We start from the raw sequence: 20,237 nt of genomic DNA on the forward strand, positions 1-20,237 counted from the left end.
CACAATACAAAAATTAATAAGTTACGTGTTGATAATTTTATCAATAGTAAATTTTTTATTATTTTTATTGCTTAATTGTTATATTTCTCCTAATTCGATTTATTACTTATTAGTTAATGATAGGTCTACTATGCAAATGATTATATAAAAATAAAATTCTTATAATTATATTCGACATAAATAATAATATTAATTATGCATTCTCATTTCAGAGTGTTTATATCTTTGTAAATTTTGATAGCTTGACACTTAGATCCATCCTAATTCAATTCCTTATTTATTGGTTAGTAATATGTATATTATACAAATGATCGTATAAAAAGAAAAATTCTTATGATTACATTCAAAATGAAATGATAATGCTAATTATACTTCTTTTTTCGGAGTGTTTAAATCTCAATAAATTTTGATTGCTTGATTGTTACGGCATTCATAACTCGATTTATTGTTTATTTATTAATTATATGCATATTATGCAAATGATTGTAAATGAAGAAAAATTCTTATAATTACATTCAAAATAAATGATAATAGTAATTATACATTCTCCTTTCAGAGTATTTATACTCTTAGTAAATTTTAATTGCTTGACTCTTAGGTCCATCCTAATTCAATTTCTTATTTACTGGTTAATAATATACATATTATGCAAATGATTGTATAAACATAAAAGCTCTTATGATTATATTCAAAATAGAATGATAATACTAATTATATTTCTTTTTTCGGAGCGTTTATGTCTCATTAAATTTCGATTGCTTAATTCTTATTTCCCTCTTAACTCGATTTATTGTTTATTGGTTAATACTATGCATATTATGCAAATGGTTGCATAAAAAGAAAATTTTTTATAATTACATTCAAAGTAAATGATAATAGTAATTATATATTCTCCTTTCGGAGTACTCGTCTCTTAGTAAATTTTAATTGCTTGACTCTTAAGTCCCTCCGAATTCAAATTCTTATTTATTGGTCAATAATATGCATATTATACAAACGATCGTATAAAAAGAAAAACTCTTATAATTACATTTAAAATAAATGATAATACTAATTATACTCCTATTGTTGGAGTGTTTATATCCTAGTAAATTTTGATTGCTTGATTGTTACATCCCTCTTAACTCGGTTTCTTGTTTATTGGTTAATGATATGTATATTACGCAAATGATTGAATAGAAAGATAAACTCTTATAATTACATTCAAAATAAATGATAATATTAATCATTACATTCTCATTTCAGATTGTTTATATCTTAATAAATCTAGATTGCTCGATTATTATGTATGTCATAACTCGATTTCTTGTTTACTGGTTTAATTATATGCATATTATGTAAATGATTATATAAAAAGAAAAACTCTTATAATTATATTCAAACAAATGACAATACTAATTATACCTCCTTTCTCAAAGTGCTTATATCTCCGCGTGCATTGAATAATACCGCCATTTGGATTACATTTATTCGATTTTAATCATAATTTAAATTCAAATACGACATTTAACTATTTTAGTTTTTTAATTAAAAATTAAAAAAGAATTTATATATTGAAACAAATAGAAATGTCATAAATAAAATTATAATAAATGTCAAATTTCGTAAACTAGTAAACGAGCTTGTTTTAAAATTTAATTGCGGGTTACGAATTCAAAAGAAAAATAGCTTCAGGGGCTAGGCCCAAATTAGCAGGAGACCCATAAAGGTATAGAACTTAAAATGGAAAGCTATACGCTGCAAGCGCATAATAGCGAAGTCCTCGAGCTGGTGGTGTCGTAGCGCGGGACGATGGCCCAGATTTAGAGGCTCTCTTCTTTTTTTTACCCTCTTACAACCGCTCTTTTTCTTTCTTCCAAAATCTTCGGCGGTGAGTAATATTTTTATCGTTCGCTGTTCTCTATCTCTCTCTTTTTCTCTGTTAATCTCTCCGGAGTTCACGAAGATTCCAGCCGTAGATAAAGGTCAGTTCTTAAGACGATTCCTCATTTTAATTATATTTGTTTATTTATTTCTTTTTGGTAGCCGAGAAAAGTGAAGTAGAGGAAGGTAATTCGCCGAGATAGTTAAGTGAGAGAGACAGGAAATTATGTTTTCGATTTACATGCTTTGATTTTGCTTCGGAACGATGTCCTATAATGTCGCCTGAACAAAGTTTCTAAGTCTTGTTTTTTCTTTTTTGTCTGTTCTTGTTTTGTGTGTGCTTGTTTTGGACGCCCAGGAGAGTGATTAGACAGGAGAAAAAAAGAAAGAAAAAATGGGTCTCTGAATATCGAGTCTGGTTTGGCTGTTTGTTTTAAACTTTCCATTGCTAGATGGTTGGAGTGGTTTATGTTAAGTGGGAGTTATGTATTCAGTCGCCTCTCCTTATGTTTTCTCAGTAACCAAGCAGTGGTAACTTTGTGAATGTATACCGTGCTCTCAAGTAGTTGAGTTAAATTACGTGCTGATATTTCATCAACTGGGACATGTAGCTAGCTGTTGATTAAATTCGCTGAATTATTTTCTCATGTTTCATTTTAATGTTTATAATGATTGGTTAGATTCTAATGATCCAACTGACCTACTGTGTTTTATAAGAGAGTTGGTTCAAAACCTCTATGTAACTGTCAAGTTTCTGGCTTTTTTGTTGTTGTACATACATGTCAGTTAGTAACCTACTAATGAGGTAAGTGGCAGTAGTTTGATGTTCTAGCTGTGCAACTGAATTGAAGTAAATCTCTGAGCTTATTATTTCGTCCAAGTATTTAATATGATCAAAAATTGAAGTACTTATCACTTATATGAAAAACTAGTGCAAGTGAATCTAATTTCCATTTCACTAGATGAGTTTTGGTATAACTTGTCTAGTTTTTCTTATCACCTATTTCCTTGGTTGCTAGTAAGGCAGTCGTATATGTAGTGCTTGTGATTGTTGAGATGGCTACTGTACCATTTATGGTTCATGAGCTTTGTTTTCTTTTCCTCTGTTGTTAATTAGTGGCTGAAACCTATTAAACAGAGGTTGTAATTTCAGTTGAATATTTTTAGATTTTTCGCTGCAAATGCAAAGAATGTAACATGTGAGAGTTTTATTATTTTTCATTTATTAACCATACTAGCCATTAAACTGATTTCATCTCTCGTCCTCTTATAGCCTTCTATTAACATGTCCAAGGCTGAGGATAGGGGTCTTTCTTCATCACAAGAGAGTAATCAGTTGGGAAGTCATTCATTATCTGGACAAAAAGAATCAGAACAGATGCAATTTGATATTAAAAGTATGCATGGCAAATTCTTGGTGCAAGAACATCAGGTTGGATCTAAAATGGTAGAAAATGAACCTCAAGATAGAATCATTTTAGTACCACCAAGTGCCATTGTTCATCAAAATGGTCAACCATCTTCTGAAGATGTGACCAGAAATTCTTTTACCAGACTGTCTTCCAAGGATGCTAATGAGAATAGACAGGCTGATAACTCTCAGCAAGATATTTCAGAAAATACGCTAGAGTTTGATAGTCAATGTGCAGGCACAGGGTCATCAGAATTAAAAGAGCAACTTGGTTTTCAAATTGTACAAAGCGAACCTGGAGCTGCAGTGAGTCATATTGTCAATGAAAAATTGCAACCTTCTTCTGAAGGTTTGGACAAGAATGATTTTGCTGAAGATCTACGAAGTGCTGCTGGTCAACATGACACTGACTGTATACTTAATGGGTCATCAGGACTGAAACAAAATCTTGACCTCCAAATCGTGCAAAGTGAATCCAAAGGAACTTGTGCTGCAGTATCCAGCCTCCTTTTTGATGAAAACTCCCAATCATTATCTGATGATTTGGCTGAGGTTCCTACTGAGGAATACTTGCAACCATCTACTGAAGACGCGAGGAAGATCAGCCAGACTGATAAAATTTTGTGTCCAAAGCAAACTCCATTGGAGCAGCCACTTGAAACTGGTATTGAAATTGCTGGTTTTGAACCATCTGTAGTAAAAGATAAGCTTGGTGTGGACTTTATGCAAAATGAATCGAAATGTACCTCTAGTGGGAAATTGGTGCCACCTCCTGAACTTGTGAATGATAATTCTCTTCCTGAAAATTCAGGACTGCGTGAAATTGTTAGTGGTATTCCAAACACCGGACAATTAGGGTTACTTCCAGGAAATATTGGAAGTCATGAGCAGTTGGAATCACGAGCTAAGAATGTGAAGAGCCCCAAGAACTTGGAATGCAAGGATAAAAGAAACCCAAGATTTTTAAAGAAAAAGTACATGTTGAGATCTTCAGTGGACAGTCCTAGAGCTCTACGCTTAAGGTCTCGAGAGAAACCTAGAAAACCTGAAGTAAGTTTTTCTTTGGCTGGTGCCAGTTCTGCGTCTTCTAGAAGGGAGAAAAAAAAGAGAAAGAAACAGAAGAGAACAGTTGATAGAATAGATGATGAATACTCAAAGATCAGGAAGCATTTCAGATACCTCCTGAACCGGATTAACTATGAGCAAAGCCTGATTTCTGCCTATTCTGCGGAAGGTTGGAAAGGACTAAGGTGTGTCATTTATTTCATCCTTTATCTTTATTAAGGAAAATTTTATAGTGTCGGTATCACTTTGGGGTTTTAGTTAACAATCAATGTGATCAGTTAAATGTTAGTTTCTCTAATAATATTTGTAATTCTTCATAATGTTGCCAAGAAGATGAGAAGGAAAAAATATTGAGGTATGTTATGACCACACAGAGTGGGGCTAGTCCTTCAAAATTTAACCTTCTGTTTTCTTAAGGAAGCAGTTAATCTTCCCATTTCGCTCATGGTATTGGTAATTGCATCAGAGATACATGAATAGTGCTCCATTGTTGGAAGTTGAATACATCAGCATAATGTTAAAGTCTTGAATGTAATATTACAACCGTAGAATGTAATGTTAGGAAGCCAATACTTGCAACCATAGAATATATAATACTAGGAAGCTGATATTTCCGACAGAAAGAATATACAATGCCAGGAAGCCTTTTTATTTTCTAATATTTATTTAATATTAAATTAAAATGCTCTCACTGCAATTATTTTTCTTTCCTTTGTGTTTAGTGTATACGACTATTGAAATGATCATGAACACTCTAATACATCAAGGTTTGGAAATTTTCTCCAGATCCTTGCTTTGAGGGGGAAAATCGTTTTATGTCATGAGAGCTTGAGATTTATTTCTGTCACTTATCTATTGGTCCTCGTAAATTTAGCTTCCTATAGAGTAGTTATGTCTGATTCAGCTTTTTTACATTTACAAAAATCTCTCAGCCTAGAAAAGTTAAAACCAGAGAAGGAGCTTCAACGTGCCACATCTGAAATTCTTCGTCGAAAATTGAAAATTAGAGATCTATTTCAACATCTTGATTCACTATGTGCTGAAGGAAGCTTTCCTGAGACTTTATTTGATTCAGAAGGACAGATTTCCAGTGAAGATGTAAGAGCAATTAAGTTATAATTCATACTTAATTTTTAATAATACTCCTATCCCCGATTTAACCAAAAAATTGTGTTGTTCTTGCTTATGATGATTGGTTATTTACAGTTGGGAATAACAGCTTAGATATGAAATTCTTTAATGGCAGATATTTTGTGGAAAATGTGGCTCTAAAGAGTTGTCTGCTGACAATGATATTATACTCTGCGATGGTGCTTGTGACCGTGGATTCCATCAATTCTGCCTGGAACCACCATTGTTGAAAGAAGACAGTAATCTCCTGACTGAATACTTGAGATGGCAATTAGTTGGATTGTTGGTGTTGAGTTGTTTCCTTTCTACTTACACATGGTTTGTTCTTGCTTACAGTTCCTCCAGATGATGAGGGTTGGTTATGCCCTGGCTGCGATTGCAAAGATGATTGCATTTACTTGCTTAATGAGTCTCTAGGAACCAATCTTTCTATTACTGACAACTGGGAGGTTGATTAAGAATTCTCATCTCTATAATCTATGGGTTGCATACATAGCCATTCATCCTTGCCTCATGATGTTGCTTTCCAATGTGCAGAAAATTTTCCCTGAGGTTGCAGCAGCAGCTGGAAACAACCAGGATGCTCATTTTGGACTTCCTTCAGATGATTCTGACGACGACGACTATGATCCTGATGGTCCAGAAACCATTGAGGAGGATCAACTAGATGAGTCAAGTTTTGATGAATCTGATTTCTCATCTACGTCAGAAGAGTTAGAGGCCCCACCTAAAGATGAGCAATATATAGGCCTTCCTTCTGATGATTCAGGTGATGAGGACTATGATCCCAATGCTCGAGGTCTTGATAAGAAGGTTGAGCAAGAAAGTTCAAGTTCTGATTTTTCATCTGATTCCGAGGATCTTGGCTTGGATCTTGAAGAAAATGAGTCTTCTCTGAAAGACGAAGAACCAACATTTATCAGTCTGCCGGGAGATTTTAGTGAATGGAGGTCTAAGCTCCATGGGACCAAGACGCATGCTATAAATGATGAGCTATTATCCATATCGGAGGAAAATTCTTCCCAGGATGATTCTGCAACTGTTCCCAAAAAAAGAAGCATTGAAAGGTTGGACTACAAAAAGTTGTACGATGTGAGTTTCCTGTCAGAGTGATTTTTTTACTGTAATCCTACTCCATCACATGCACTGTCATTCTTTGCATTTGTTTATTTCCGAACCACTGCTGTTCATGCATTATCATTTCATAATTGTTTGAGCAAGTAAAACCTCTTTTGGGACATCATCACTGCTTTTTTATTTTACCAGCTTTAATCTATGGTGTTTTTCTTTTATCTTGCCATGCATTAAGAAAGTTAACACTAGTTCTTTTGTTTTCATTAGCTCAGACAGAGGTTACATTGTTGAATAACTTATTGTGTTGGATTGAATTATCATTCCTGCTTATTGTAAGTTAATCAAACTAGTATGCCAGTGTTGCTTTGATATAGATGGTTTTGTATAGATTGTGAAGGTCTAGGGTTTTGTTTCTGAAAAATCTGTAAATGGGTTTCATCCATGCTTGATTAATTTTCTCCAAACTGGCAATATGTTATTTCCATTTTTTTTGTAGATTTTTCCTTTTTTGTTTTGACGAAAAACAGACTTGGCTGACCAATTGTTCTAAAAGTCTAGATTGATAGGACAAACCTATTTTAATCTTTTATATGTTTCAATATGCCTCCTCATGCACCAGCCTACTAGGCTGAAAGTGTTGATCAAGCATAGACTCATATCTGTATAGACTCGGGCTGGTCAAGATTTGGACTTCTGATATCTTGTTTTATGACTATGTAAATAATAAGTGACCAATTTTCTAGCTTAATTAGTTATGTACTTTAACAGTTTCCTTATATTCCCCCCTCACGTTCTCTGATATGGTTTAGGAGACATATGGAAATGTTCCATCATCTTCCAGTGATGATGAAAGTTGGAGTGATGCTGCTGCTCCAAGGCCGAAGAAAAATACTAGAGAGGTTGCTCCTATGACAAATGGAAATGCCACTGTTGTTGAGAGTAGTAAAAGCACTAAGTCTCACAAAAAGAACACCAATAAAGGTACCCCTAGTAGACGAGCTCGTCAGGAGTCAAAATTTGAGAAAGGAAATGATTCTTCAGTTCCATCACATGAAGGTTCTTCTGAATCTGCTTCTAATAAGCAGGGAAGGTCTTCAGCTTATAAAAGACTTGGAGAACCTGTAATTAAGGTAACATGGTGCAAATTATAGATTTACTTAAATAAGATGGAGGATGAGTTCAGTTTTTTTCTAAACTATATTGACATCAATGTCAGTATGGATTCAGCATAGTGCCAAAAGGTTTTTGGTTCTTTACTTTAAAAATGTTTTATGGGCCCATACTTTCACTTTTCAGTGTCGCTGATTGCATTTTCTTCTTCTTTAATGCCTTTTGGTATTTGTTGATTACAGTGCCTTTCAAGTTGTGTCTCAATATGCACGTATAGTTAGGTCTTACCCTCTGGAGCATTCATTTTCTCGTTAAAATAAAAAGTTTCTTCTCTGCATCATTTTCCAGTTTTGCTTAGTTGCTTTCCTTAATTATCATTTTTCAAGTCTGGTGCCACCAGAAACTGGGATGCTATTTTTTTGTGTCCATCAAGTTATCACAGCAGGATTTTTACTGATATGATAGTCTTTTGGGAACAAAATAGTGGGTTGAAACATCACTTAAACATTGATATGATACTTTCTGGAAAAAAAAAACGTTTATATGATCCCCCAAGTGTGAAATGCTTTTTCATTTAATCTATATTTTTCAAATTCTTTAGTTCACTGATTCAGAATAAGCCTTTGTATCATCATACAAAAGCAAGTGGTTTAGTGGTATTACCATATGGGAGAGATATATGGTGTAGGAAATTTTTACTTAAACCAGTTCAACTTCATTTGGTTAAATTTTTATTTTATTACTTTTTTTTGAGATGAGGTGGGGGTAAGACTTGAACTAGAGTTGGCTGCACAATGAGGATATCCATGTCATTCATCTGAGATACATTATCTTGACTCATTACTTGTTAATTACTACACTTAGGTTGTAGATTATTTTAGCACGTTGAATTACAATATGATCTTTACCTCTGAGTCACCTTTACTCCTTTGAATTTCTTTGGCTAATATTTCAATACTTCTAAATAGAAATTGAAAATCTCGTCTAAGATGATGGTGAAGATGACTCAAGAAATAAAAGTCAAGTTGTAGTTTTGTAGAAAACTAATATGAAAGTCAATGTAAGAATTATCTTGAAGGGAATAATGACCTGAACTAACAGGGATGGTGGGTCACATTTTTTTTAGAGATCTTTGGAAAGCTTAACCGCCTTCAGCTTTATTTATTTATTTTTTAACTTGTTTAGTTTTTTAGTGTGCATTTAGTTTTAGGAAATGGCTCCCTTTCCATTATTTTTTGTTTGAATTTTTTCCATTCTATATTTTCTGTAAAAAAATGTCACTTGTTGACATTGGAAAATAGTTTCTTTTTTTGAATGAAAACTGAATGATGTGTTCACCGCAACTTGTTTTCAGTTTTATACAATTAAAAATTTGAAGTTAATTCTATTTAACTAATTCTATTTAACAAACTTATTTTTTATTAGGTGAAAAGTGCACGAGATTAATGTCTTATAAACGAGTTATATTTATATTTTATTTATTTATTTTATCTATTGATTTCTATTTATGATAAACAACTTTTTTTATAAAATTCTTGGGTTTGAGATTATTTGGGATTGCTGAAAGAAATGTGCTTAAATTAATAAGGTGCTTTAAGTTACTTAAATGTATTTTTTTTTTTTGAGAAAATAAGCAATTGCGTTTTTGGATAAAGTGCTGATTGCAAAAAATAAGTTTTTTTTTTTTTTTAAACCAAATTTATTGAAAAAGTATATGTTATTACAAATATATTATTACTTATATTGTTTTATATCTATCTTGTTAATTTTAAGAAGATATTAAAAGAGTGATTATGTAAAGTAGTTTTACGAAGAAATAAGAACTTAAAAAGTTAGAATTGAGTTGTTATTTTTTACATTTTCAAGAACTTAACAAGCACTCTGCTTTTATGTTTTTCTTTGAAAATAAAGAATGAATTGTGTTCATAGGCATTAAGAAGGTGCAACTTCTACAAAGAAATTTACAAATTTACCAGAATGTCTATTAGTTCCCCAAGTTCCTAAGTAGAAATAAATCAGATGACCTCTAGTCAAAAAGCTTAGGACCTGGAACCAAGAATCTTTTTTTTTTTTTGAAAGAAAAAGTATTGTAACTATATTAGTATAGTACCAAAAAAGAGGGGATACCGCCCATTTACAAAGGGATTTACAAATTAGTTAGTATATCAAGAACATCCCCAAAATCCTCGGCCTTGATGATGTCAGGACCTAACACACGAAAATCAAAATAATTGAACCATCTCTCTCTTAACTTGTTTATATTATTCACAACTCCCTCAAAAGCTCTAAAGTTCTTCTCTTTTCATAAAACCCAAAAAATGGATAGGGGGATGAGTTTCACATTTTCTGTTTTTAGTCCAACACCCTCCCAAGCCCGTATTTCATCCTCAATCGACCCAGCAGGAACCCAACAAATGCGAAGCAAGCCATATACCAAGCTCCACAATTCAGAAGCAAGGGGACATCTAAGCAAAAGGTGGCGACAGTTTTCCTCATCCCTAAGACACATGAAACATCCATTTGCAAGTGTAATACCCCTAGACTTCAGTTTATCTAAGGTTAATATGCTTTCCCTGCAAGCCTCCCAGGCGAAGAATGCCATTCTAGGTGATGCGGAATTTTTCTCAATTGCTTTACTTGGAAAACAGGGAGAGTTATTCAGCCTATACCCCATTAACTTGCAGTTGTAAGAGCCAACAGAAAACTCACCATTTTTACTCTCCCTCCACAGCACCTGATCTGGGTCGTTGCCCATTTGAAATTCGGAAATTTTCTTCAACATATTTTCATACTCCTCCACTTCCCAGTCATTCAAATTTCTGTTCACATTAACAGTCCATATAGATCGATTATACTCCCACGAATAGGTCTTTTCCACCAGCATATCTTTGGCTTGTGCAACCGCATAAATTTTAGGGTAACACTGGTTTAAACAACCTCCTTCCAACCAGGTGTCATGCCAGAATCTAGTGCCATTCCCCCTTCCCACTTTCCAAATCAGATTCTCCTTGAAACCAGGCCATCCCATCTTGATTTTCTTCCATAGACCCAGTCCATGACCTCTCCTGTCCACCCTGCCCTCACCCGTTAATGCACAATTCTGCCATCTAGCCGTAATCACCCTTCTCCGCATTCTTCCTTCTCTCAAGAATCTCCACAGCCATTTTCCTTGCAGAGCTTTATTGAAATCTACCAGTGATCGAATTCCCAGCCACCCGCATGAATGGGTTTCTTCACATCATCCCACTTAACAAGATGAAACTTCTTGTTACCCTCTCCATCGCCCCAAAGGAATCGACATTGGATGGATTCCAGCCTTTTTGCAATATTTATTGGGATAGTCAAAGTTGTGAGGAAGTATACAGGTAAATTTGCCAAGGCTCTCCTTATTAAAGTGAGCCTGCCCCTTTTGGACAAGAAATTCTCTTCCATCCCGCCAGTCTAGTCTCGAACAAATCAATCACCGGTTCTCAAGTTTTCTTCTCCTTGTACTTGGCACCCAGCGGAACCCCAAGGTACTTAATGGGGAGTTTTGCAGTTTTGCACCCCAACACCCTTGCAAAAGAGCAAACATCACCCTGGTGGCCAAGTTTGACAAGTTCAGATTTATCAAGATTGATGTTGAGCCTCGAGATGCCTTGAAAACATAGAAGGATGCATTTTAAATGCAGGAAGAATCGCTTTTTTGGTTGGCAAAACAGTAAGGTGTCATTGGCAAAAAATAAATGAGAAATTTCTATCACCTCGTCGCAACTGCCAATCTCCACACCTCTAAGAAGCTGAAGCTGTTTTGCCCTTACTAACATTACATTTAACGCCTCCATAACAACGATGAATAACAGTGGGGACAATGAATCCCCTTGTCTCAAACCTCTGGAGTCCGTAAAAAATTTGGATGGCCCTCCATTTATTAATACTGCAAATGAAGTAGTTCTCATACAAGTACTCATCCATCCGCTCCATTTATCTCCAAAACCACATCCTACACAGCAAGTAATCCACAAAGTCCAGCTCACATGATCATATGCCTTCTCCATGTCCAACTTACATATCAATCCTTCATTTTTGTTCGTTGTAAGATCTTCAACAATTTCATTGGAACCAAGAATCTTTAAAACTATCAAGACTAAAATCGACATCGTCAAAAGCCCTTTCGTTCTTTTTTTTTTGCTATATGACCCAAAAGGTGGTTAGAGGGATAAGACTTAAATTTCTTATCTGCATAAATGCCCTTCCAAGCATGAAACTCCTTTTTTAACTGAACCCGCAATGACCCAATTTAGCCCCAACAATCCATACGTCAAACTCTAAAACCAATGCGCAGATGGATGCCATAAAAGAACATGATTGCAAGATTCTGCAGCACTCTTACACAAGAACCGCTTGTTCACTAAGATCTTTTCCCTTCTAATTAACTTATCCAAAGTTAGACGCTTTTACGAGCAGCCTACCAAGAGAAAAAAGCTCACCTTCTAAAATCTGCTTAGCTGGGAATTTCTCCCCCCAGTGCACAAATGCCTATAGAATGACTTCAATGAGAAGACACCAGAAAAGCTTAGCTTCCGTATGGGAGTGTCTAAGAATTCAATTTAACCACCAAGAAGGGTTCCATGAGCTTCATATATTCTGCAATCTCCTAATATTTCAGTTTCCTTATCAATTCCATACACCACACCTCATTACCTCTGGAACCTGCCAAGGATCGCCTAACTGTGACCTCCTCACTTCTGGCAGCAGCAAAAAAGATGTTGAGAAATGTTGAGATAATGAGCCCCCACTCCATCCATTCATCCTTCCAGAATCTCACTCTTTTCCCCCAACTTTAATCTCCCATCTTATATACTCCTTGACATCCCTTTCCCCATGCAAATTTTCTATCCACAATCCCACATCATGTGGACCATCTGGAGTCTCCAAGAGCCATTTCTGACCCTGCAACCCATATCAAGCCTCTATTTACCGTACTTCACAAACTCCCGTGCTCCCCCATGAATCAGCACTTTGCTTTTACATTACCAAACCTGAGTATTGGAGAGAGGTCTGTAAAGTTGTTTATAAGGATAAATAAGCAATCCTAAATATTATTTAATATAAAAAAATGAAGAAAATATAGAAAGAAAATGGGAAAGAAGGCGTGGAAGATATTGTTGGGATGAAGAGAGAGTTCACAATAAATTGCTAGTTTCTTCATCAAGTTATGTCTATTTAACATATTTCATAGTCTTTCTGGAGCAACTGAACTGTATTTGTGGAAATTTTGAATCATTTATTTAAGAGATGATGAAATTCTTTTCATTCCCCCCAAATGAACCTTTACTGAATAAACAAGTGTATGCATGTGTCTATGCATACATATATTTGTTTTCTATTCTGATGTGTTTGTTTCCTTAATTCACTTTTTAACCAAATTTTTGTTTTCTTGTAAAATTTTCTTGAAAGCACTCCAAATCTTTTCCAACTGAATATTCCCTTATCTTCAGATCATTTGAGCTCCTTGGATATTGTATTATTGTATTATTTGTCCCCTGTCTTTCATCTAGTTCGGGTCTCAACCTGATCAGGACATTTTGAAATTATATCTGAAATTTCCCTCTCTAGAATGTACATATAATTTGATGAACATCTTGCTGTGCAGAGACTACATAACTCCTTCAAGGAAAATAAATATCCTGACCGAGCCACAAAAGAAAATTTGGCAACAGAGCTAGAAATTACTTTTCGGCAGGTCAGTCGTATTCTTATTGCAAAACAATGAAGGTTATCTCCTCATATGCTTGTTTTTTAATTATGCACTGTTTGGTTCAGTTTTCATTCTATTTTTTGTTGGGTAAGAACTAAAATTCCACTCCCGAAAAATTCAAAGGAGTGAAATGGAAGTATAGTAAACATAAAAATTAAAAGTGAGAAGTAATTATAGTTGGCATGATAACTGAACCAAATGCGATCTTTATCCTTTAGTAAATTTCTCCTTGCTAAAAATTTCATTTTGCTTCAGGTTAGTAAATGGTTTGAGAATACTCGTTGGAACTTTAACCACCAACCGCCTGTTAATGGCACTGTAGCTAAAGCTGTATCAAAGAAGGACATTCCCTTGCCTCAAGCAAATATAAAATTGCAGGAGTTGGGACCAGAAACTGTCACTACACTTTCTGTGTCATCTGGAGTTCAAAATGCTAAATTACCCCAGGTTGTTACGGATGATCACAGCAAGAATGTGAAGGGTACAATGTCAACTTCAGATAGCAATGGAAAAAAGTTGGCAACCCCAAAATCTAGGAAAAGGAAGACAAATGGTAAATCAGATGAAAAGGCATCAAGTTTTGAAACAAGAACTGAGAAGACTCCAGATAGCAATGGAAAAAGGTTGGCAACCCCAAAATCTAGGAAGAGAGAGACAAATGAAAAATCAGATGAACAGGCGTCAAATCTAGAAATAAGAACTGAGAAGATGCCAGAGAGCAATGGAAAAAAGTTGACAACCCCAAAATCTAGGAAGAGAAAGACAAATGGAAAATCAGATGAACAGGCATCAAATCTAGAAACAAGAACTGAGAAGACGCCAGATAGCAATGGAAAAAAGTTAGCAAACTCAAAATCTAGGAAGAGAAAGACAAATGGAAAATCAGATGAACAGGCATCAAATCCAGAAACAAGAACTGAGAAGACGCCAGATAGCAATGGAAAAAAGTTGGCAAACTCAAAATCTAGGAAGAGAAAGACAGATCGTAAATCAGATGAACAGGTGTCAAATCTAGAAACGAGAACTAAGAAGACGCGGAAACTCTCCTTTGATCCACTAAAATCTCAAGAAAAGCCAACAAGTCAAGGAGTCCAGACAAGAAGACAGAAATCTCATATTTGAATATTGAACTAGTGTCTTCTAGGGATCCTTACAAGAAAGGTCAAAAAAATATCACTATCGAAAATTGACCAAGCATCTTGTTCTTGTGCAAGACAAGGCTCTCTGAGATGGGAGCTGCCTGCATCAACGTGCCTCTAGTTCAGAAATTTGATATTTTCTCTTTCTCCAGGTAACTGCTCTATTACTCTTAACTTCTTCATTAAAAAACAAGCTACATGGAACTTGCTCGAGAAGTCTTGTAGTCTGGTTCATGGGCGGGTAAAAAATTCTCTCGTGCACAAACAATTTCTTTATAATATAAATGCTGAAGCATAACAGGGCAGTTGAGATCTATATAAACACAAAATGTCTGCACTTTTTCTGATCGGATTAGTTAGGGTATAGACAGTTGAATTTGAGCTTCAGGTTGTGTCCGGGAGAACTTTGAATTCCTGGTATGGCGAGAATCAGCAAATTGACTAGCAACTTTGCTGAGAATTGTTGAGGAAAAGTATAATGCTATAAGCTTGTGGCGGACTTTTGTACTTGTTTTAGATTATTTTTCTTAATCGACCCGGTGTGGATTATACCTCCATGAGATGATTCTCTTATTTATTTCTCCTCTCAGATTGTTATGGATTAATATTTAGGCACATGCATCAAGAGCTATGCCTCATAATTAGAGATATGTAAAATTTACATGAAGTTACTCCTATGGAGAAATGTTCTGGATTGTATTGCCTTTCTGATTGTATGGGATTTTCAATTGCTCAAAATCTTGATTAGTGAATTTGACTGCCGCCTCAGATTTTATTGTACAGGGAGTTTTTTCTTTCTTGTTTTTTCTTTTTTTTTTTTTTTTGACTTTGTTTTAGAAATGTCATTTTTTACACACATTAAAATTTCAATTAGCTCAAATAAACTGCAGTTTCAGTTAAATTTTGTTTATATTAAATATATATATATATGAATGCAATACACTTGTGATAAAGATTTAGATGAAAATAATATTATAGTCTTAAGTTAATTTTATATTTAGTTTAAGTTTAATAGATAATCATTTAAGTTTTAAATTATAATTAAAATTTAAATATGTAATATATAATATGACCCAGTTGCTGCTTATAAAGTGATCTCATAACCTAGAACTATTACCACTTAATATGTTGTTATATATATTATTTTACTATTAGGCTATGATATTTTCTATTGACTTAATATTATGTATATTTAAATATTATAATACTTACATATACCCCACTGTTATTAAACTAAAGTTATTATATTAACAATATTTTAATTAAATGTAATTTATTAATATATTTTACATATAATGTAGTTCATATGAGTTAAATTAAAATGTTGAAAAGTTTGAAATTGATGTAAATATGACGTAATAAACGACGTAAATTATGTTATTATCATTTACTATTATATTTATTATTGTGTTCTATGCAGATATGTTGTAAAATAAAATAGCTAATTATAATTTTAATATATATATTTTTCTGGAATCAAGGAAAATACAAGTACAGAAAAATCGAAAATTTAGAACAGGAGATCCCAATGAAATAATTTTTAAGGGATGTTCAGAGTTTTCATTGGAGGGTGCCGTAGGGAATGTGGTCCAGTGGATCGGTCAAAAAGCCTGGTGATAACAACAACAATAAAATTTACTACTGTGGTGATACAATTCACTCGATTGCTTACGATTATTCTTTAACGATGGATAAGGGTTTTAATGGCGGCAACAAACTTTTTGAAAGAGTAAAAATGGCGGCATAGTCACCGACTTCTTCTTTCCCCCATCTTCGACTAAACATGATAGCACATTTCTCTCTCTGCAAACCATTTTCATTTCTAGTCTCTGCAAAACCCTTATTGTAATAACACAGATCAGAATCCCCCCAGTAATTATAGCCATGACTGCAGATCAAGAGAACTGCGTGCTTGCCGCGCGTTCGTCATCCAAGAAGCGAGCCTCGGTTGCTCCGTCTCCGGAACTCCCCAGACTGAAGAAGCGAGTCGTGCTGGGTGAACTCACTAATTCGTCAGGTCTCGGGATGAGTCAGAATTCACCGATACCTAAACGTAAATTAGAGGGGGAGAACTTGGAGTTTGAGAGTGAGACTCGAAAGCGAAAGGATAGATCGAGGAAAGAGAGGAAGCAGGATCTGCCTCAGGAGATCAATACGAGGTCGGGTGAATTACAGAAGCCTGCAAACTCTTCCATGTATGAATATCTCCACTCTCTGGAGGTACGTATATTTACTTTTTCCTTTGTTGCCTCAATTTTCCCTCGTCAGTCATTTGCTATGAATTTTGATTTTAGAAGACGAAGAGCTTTCATTTATGTGCTAAAGTCGTGAAAATGTCCCATATAAATCAAAATTTGGTCCAGAAAGCAATGAAGAAGTATCTCTATTGAAGCTTATAACGAAGAAGTTGAGTGGCCGGTTTTAGATTGGCTTTTCCTAGCTTATAACCTAATTCTGGGAGAACAGTAAATCATATATATATTTTCTAGTCTTTTATTGATAAGGGAAAAACAACTGAAATCCTTTGCCTTAGTCAATGTTTTAGCTTATAGAGTGAAGAAAGTAAGCTAATTTATCAAGTAAGCTAATTTATCGGAATCTTTTTACCCGAAAATTACCCCACAGCTGATTTTAGTTTAGATTACAGTGATCATCATTTGCTGAAATCCTTATCGTAGTATAGACTACAGTTAATGGTAATTGATTTTGTAGTATATTTTGGATCTTTTCCACCTCTGGTTGGACTATAATGTAAGATTGTTTTGTGTCTTTAATAATAGTGATCTCTACATTTAAATTTTAGGTATTTCTTAAAATGCAGAGTCATTACCCGGTTTTCATGCTGGAATCACCTTCTTTTCTACTTTTGTGGGTTAATTCTTATTTTAGTAGCAGTTGAAAATTCATTCTTGAAGGAATTCAAGCTGGATGTGAAGGTGATTCAAATGTAAAATCATGTTGTAGTTCTACATACTATGACTAACATAAGAATTAAGTGTAGGAATTAAGTAGGAAGAATATTAAAATTAAACCAAATAGGATTTGTAAAAGATTTGTCACTCCTGGATATCTTTGTTTTGTTTAAAAGTTAGTTGAAAGGTCGGAAGGGAATAGACACTTCCAACTCTTTTTTTAGTTAGCAGTTGGCTTTTTGTTTTTTGTCCTTTTCTGGTGCATAATAGTAAATGCTAAAAATATAGTATAAACAAGATATTGGATCATTTTCTTGATAAATTTAAACTTTTTAAAAGAGTTAATTTAGATATATTTATTTAATTTCATATCAAAGTCCGAGGTGATTTACGACTTGGAATCTCTTCCCCCTTGTATTATCTACCCACCTTTTCCTTCGTGAATTGATAGACCTTCAAGCTGCGTAAAACTCTTCAATTTCTACTGGGTTTTGCATTCCTATGCTCTTTTTCAAGCTTTTTGGGTTTGACTATCATTTATGTTATTTACTTAACAGCATAAATCAAAGATTTTTAATTTAACATAAAATTTTTTATACTTTGCATCAAGAAACAACCACGGTTGTCTAATTATGGTTAGTTAAAGAAATGTCTGACCTGTGTAATGTGGTTTCTACAGATAGCGGAGAGCAGGAGGCCATCTCCAAATTACATGGAGGAGGTGCAGAATGATGTGACGGTGAATATGCGTGAGATCCTAGTTGATTGGCTGGTGGAAGTTGCAGAAGAATACAAACTTGTTTCAGATACTCTGTATCTCACTATTATGTACATTGACAGATTCCTTTCTTCGCATCCTCTTAGCAGGAACAAGCTCCAGCTTCTTGGTGTTTCATGCATGCTTATTGCTTCGTATGTATATCAAACTGTTGTTTTTCTTTTCTTCTTCTACTAATTTATCTGGGTTTCCATTCTTAGCCGCTGCTCTATATTGGTTTGGTTTGAAAGGAAATATGAGGAGATCAGTCCCCCACATGTTGAAGACTTCTGCTATATAACAGATAATACTTATACTAAGGAAGAGGTGTGCATTCTTTAGTTGTTGTTCTCTTCCCCTCTTCCGTTTCCCATCCTAATTAGCAACTCGCAATAAACTAATAAGTTTAATTGGCTTGCTCAAGTCTGTCTTTTCACATAGATCAACTAACGCTATTTCATTAATTAATTTTGGATATGTTTGTGGTGCTACCAAATCATGTCTCCTTCCCAAGTGATATTTAGATTTTGTTACTTATGAAAGTTTGAAATGGTTTTTGGAAAATATGCAGCTGGTGAATATGGAGAAAGATGTACTTAAATTCTTGAATTTTGAAATTGGTACTCCCACAACCAAAAACTTTCTCAGGCAAGAAACTTGCTTGTTTTGCTTCTGAAAGTCGATTTTCTAGTCATTCACCTGTATCAACTTTCATTTGGTACTTCCTGCAATCTGATAATCATTATAACTAAAGCCACATATTTGTTGGGTTTGCAGGATATTAACAAAAGCTGCTCATGAGAACTACAAAGTAGGCCTGTCCTTTCACAGTTCTCTTTAATGTTTATTCTTTTATTTCACTGTAATTATCACTGAGTCCATAATTCTCCTTTCTTTCAGTCTCCAAACTTACAATTAGAGTTCCTGTGCTGTTATCTTGCGGAGCTAAGCTTGTTAGATTACAGATGTCTCCGTTTTTTACCTTCCTTGCTTTCTGCATCTGTTATATTTCTTTCAAGATTCACAATCCAACCGGTGAAGCATCCTTGGGTAGGAAGTAATTTCAATCTTCTTGAAGGTTATAGTATACAGTTTCAGTGCATACTAGCTATTACTTTCCCAATCTTTGACCATAATTGATAAAAAACGGGTGACTAACAGCTTATTTTTGAGATTGCTTCCTATCTGGAAAATGTTGACAGAGGATGAATTTTTTGCATGTTGTACAGAGCATGGAATTGCAATGTATTTCAGGTTATACACCATCTGACCTGAAGGAATGTGTTCTTGCTATTTATCAATTGCAACTGAAAAGCAGAGGAAGTTCCTCCTACGCAGTAAAAGATAAATACATGAAGCACAAGGTATGCTTTCTTGTCTTCGAAACTCGCATTCGCTGGAAAAATTTAGTTGTAATTTTATGAATCTGTAACTCCGTTTTGCTCCCACCCAAATCCAATCAATTTATCTTTTTAACTGGTTATGGATGTAAGTTGTTGCAACACAGAAGATGCTGAGGTTTCATCAAGTTTTTTTCAGTACCATTATATTTCTCTTTAATGTCAAAGTTGAACTGATTTTCTTTAAAAAATTAATCGATGGAATAGCGTTTGATCTATTATTTATACATTGATAAAGAATGTGATGGATATTTTGCAAACAGTTCAAGTGTGTAGCGACGCTGTCTCCTCCCAGCGAAATTCCTGCATGCTACTTTGAAGCCATTGACGAATGATAATCCCAGCTCATTCGCAGATAAACTGTTCAGACGAGTACGATAGACTACCTTGCCTCATGATTTGCTTGCAGATGTAGTAGCCATTGATGACTGATAAAACCAGACTCCAAGCTCCTGGTTTAGTTAATAAGAAGGAATTGATACTTTCAGATACCAAGTAAATTTGTAAATGTTAAACTGCAACTTTCAAACTCATATATATGCTTGTAAATTTTATCTGGTCAAAATAAAGAACTTGTACTTTCAAGTCATTTTTTTTTTTCTGTTCAATTCCCTTGTATTTTCTTTTCTCAGGAA

General features: G+C 34.5%; 2 protein-coding genes across 6 annotated transcripts; both read left to right on the forward strand.

The window, feature by feature from the left end:
* Positions 1-1,748: 1,748 nt before the first annotated feature.
* On the forward strand, positions 1,749-16,654 carry HAT3.1 (Homeodomain-like protein with RING/FYVE/PHD-type zinc finger domain-containing protein). Of its 2 annotated transcripts, XR_015821285.1 has the most exons (10): positions 1,749-1,964; positions 3,137-4,524; positions 5,272-5,437; positions 5,586-5,709; positions 5,807-5,919; positions 6,008-6,562; positions 7,354-7,674; positions 13,290-13,379; positions 13,650-14,685; positions 16,428-16,654. XR_015821285.1 is itself a non-coding variant. In XM_088221809.1 (9 exons), exons 2-9 carry the CDS (start codon positions 3,149-3,151, stop codon positions 14,514-14,516), a joined length of 3,612 nt encoding a protein of 1,203 aa, XP_088077935.1. In that variant the 5' UTR covers positions 1,749-1,964; positions 3,137-3,148; the 3' UTR covers positions 14,517-15,313. The 2 variants fall into 2 exon arrangements, 1 of the variants encoding a protein (XP_088077935.1); XM_088221809.1 differs by lacking the exon at positions 16,428-16,654 and having other exon boundaries at positions 13,650-15,313.
* On the forward strand, positions 16,044-20,191 carry LOC110810434 (putative cyclin-A3-1). 4 transcript variants are annotated; one of them, XR_015821286.1, is made up of 8 exons: positions 16,044-16,753; positions 18,125-18,357; positions 18,424-18,529; positions 18,774-18,850; positions 18,980-19,013; positions 19,103-19,280; positions 19,432-19,566; positions 19,866-20,191. XR_015821286.1 is itself a non-coding variant. In XM_088221811.1 (8 exons), the coding sequence occupies exons 1-8, from the start codon at positions 16,418-16,420 to the stop codon at positions 19,935-19,937; spliced, it is 1,143 nt and encodes a 380-aa protein (XP_088077937.1). In that variant the 5' UTR covers positions 16,052-16,417; the 3' UTR covers positions 19,938-20,191. The 4 variants fall into 4 exon arrangements, 3 of the variants coding, with proteins under 3 accessions (XP_088077937.1, XP_088077939.1, XP_088077938.1); XM_088221811.1 differs by having other exon boundaries at positions 16,052-16,753; positions 19,103-19,252; XM_088221813.1 differs by having other exon boundaries at positions 16,053-16,753; positions 18,125-18,273; positions 19,103-19,252.
* Positions 20,192-20,237: the final 46 nt, after the last annotated feature.

The sequence above is a fragment of the Carica papaya genome, chromosome 6, assembly GCF_054855325.1.
Source record: "Carica papaya isolate Zhongbai chromosome 6, ASM5485532v1, whole genome shotgun sequence".
NCBI lineage: Eukaryota > Viridiplantae > Streptophyta > Magnoliopsida > Brassicales > Caricaceae > Carica > Carica papaya.

Coding starts and splice junctions, on each gene's coding strand:
- HAT3.1 (XM_088221809.1), top strand. CDS start 3,149: ATGTCCAAGGCTGAGGATAGGGGTCTTTCTTCATCACAAGAGAGTAAT. Junction 4,525..5,271: donor GAAGGTTGGAAAGGACTAAG/GTGTGTCATTTA, acceptor AAAATCTCTCAG/CCTAGAAAAGTTAAAACCAG. Junction 5,438..5,585: donor GACAGATTTCCAGTGAAGAT/GTAAGAGCAATT, acceptor CTTTAATGGCAG/ATATTTTGTGGAAAATGTGG.
- LOC110810434 (XM_088221811.1), top strand. CDS start 16,418: ATGACTGCAGATCAAGAGAACTGCGTGCTTGCCGCGCGTTCGTCATCC. Junction 16,754..18,124: donor AATATCTCCACTCTCTGGAG/GTACGTATATTT, acceptor TGGTTTCTACAG/ATAGCGGAGAGCAGGAGGCC. Junction 18,358..18,423: donor TCATGCATGCTTATTGCTTC/GTATGTATATCA, acceptor TTCCATTCTTAG/CCGCTGCTCTATATTGGTTT.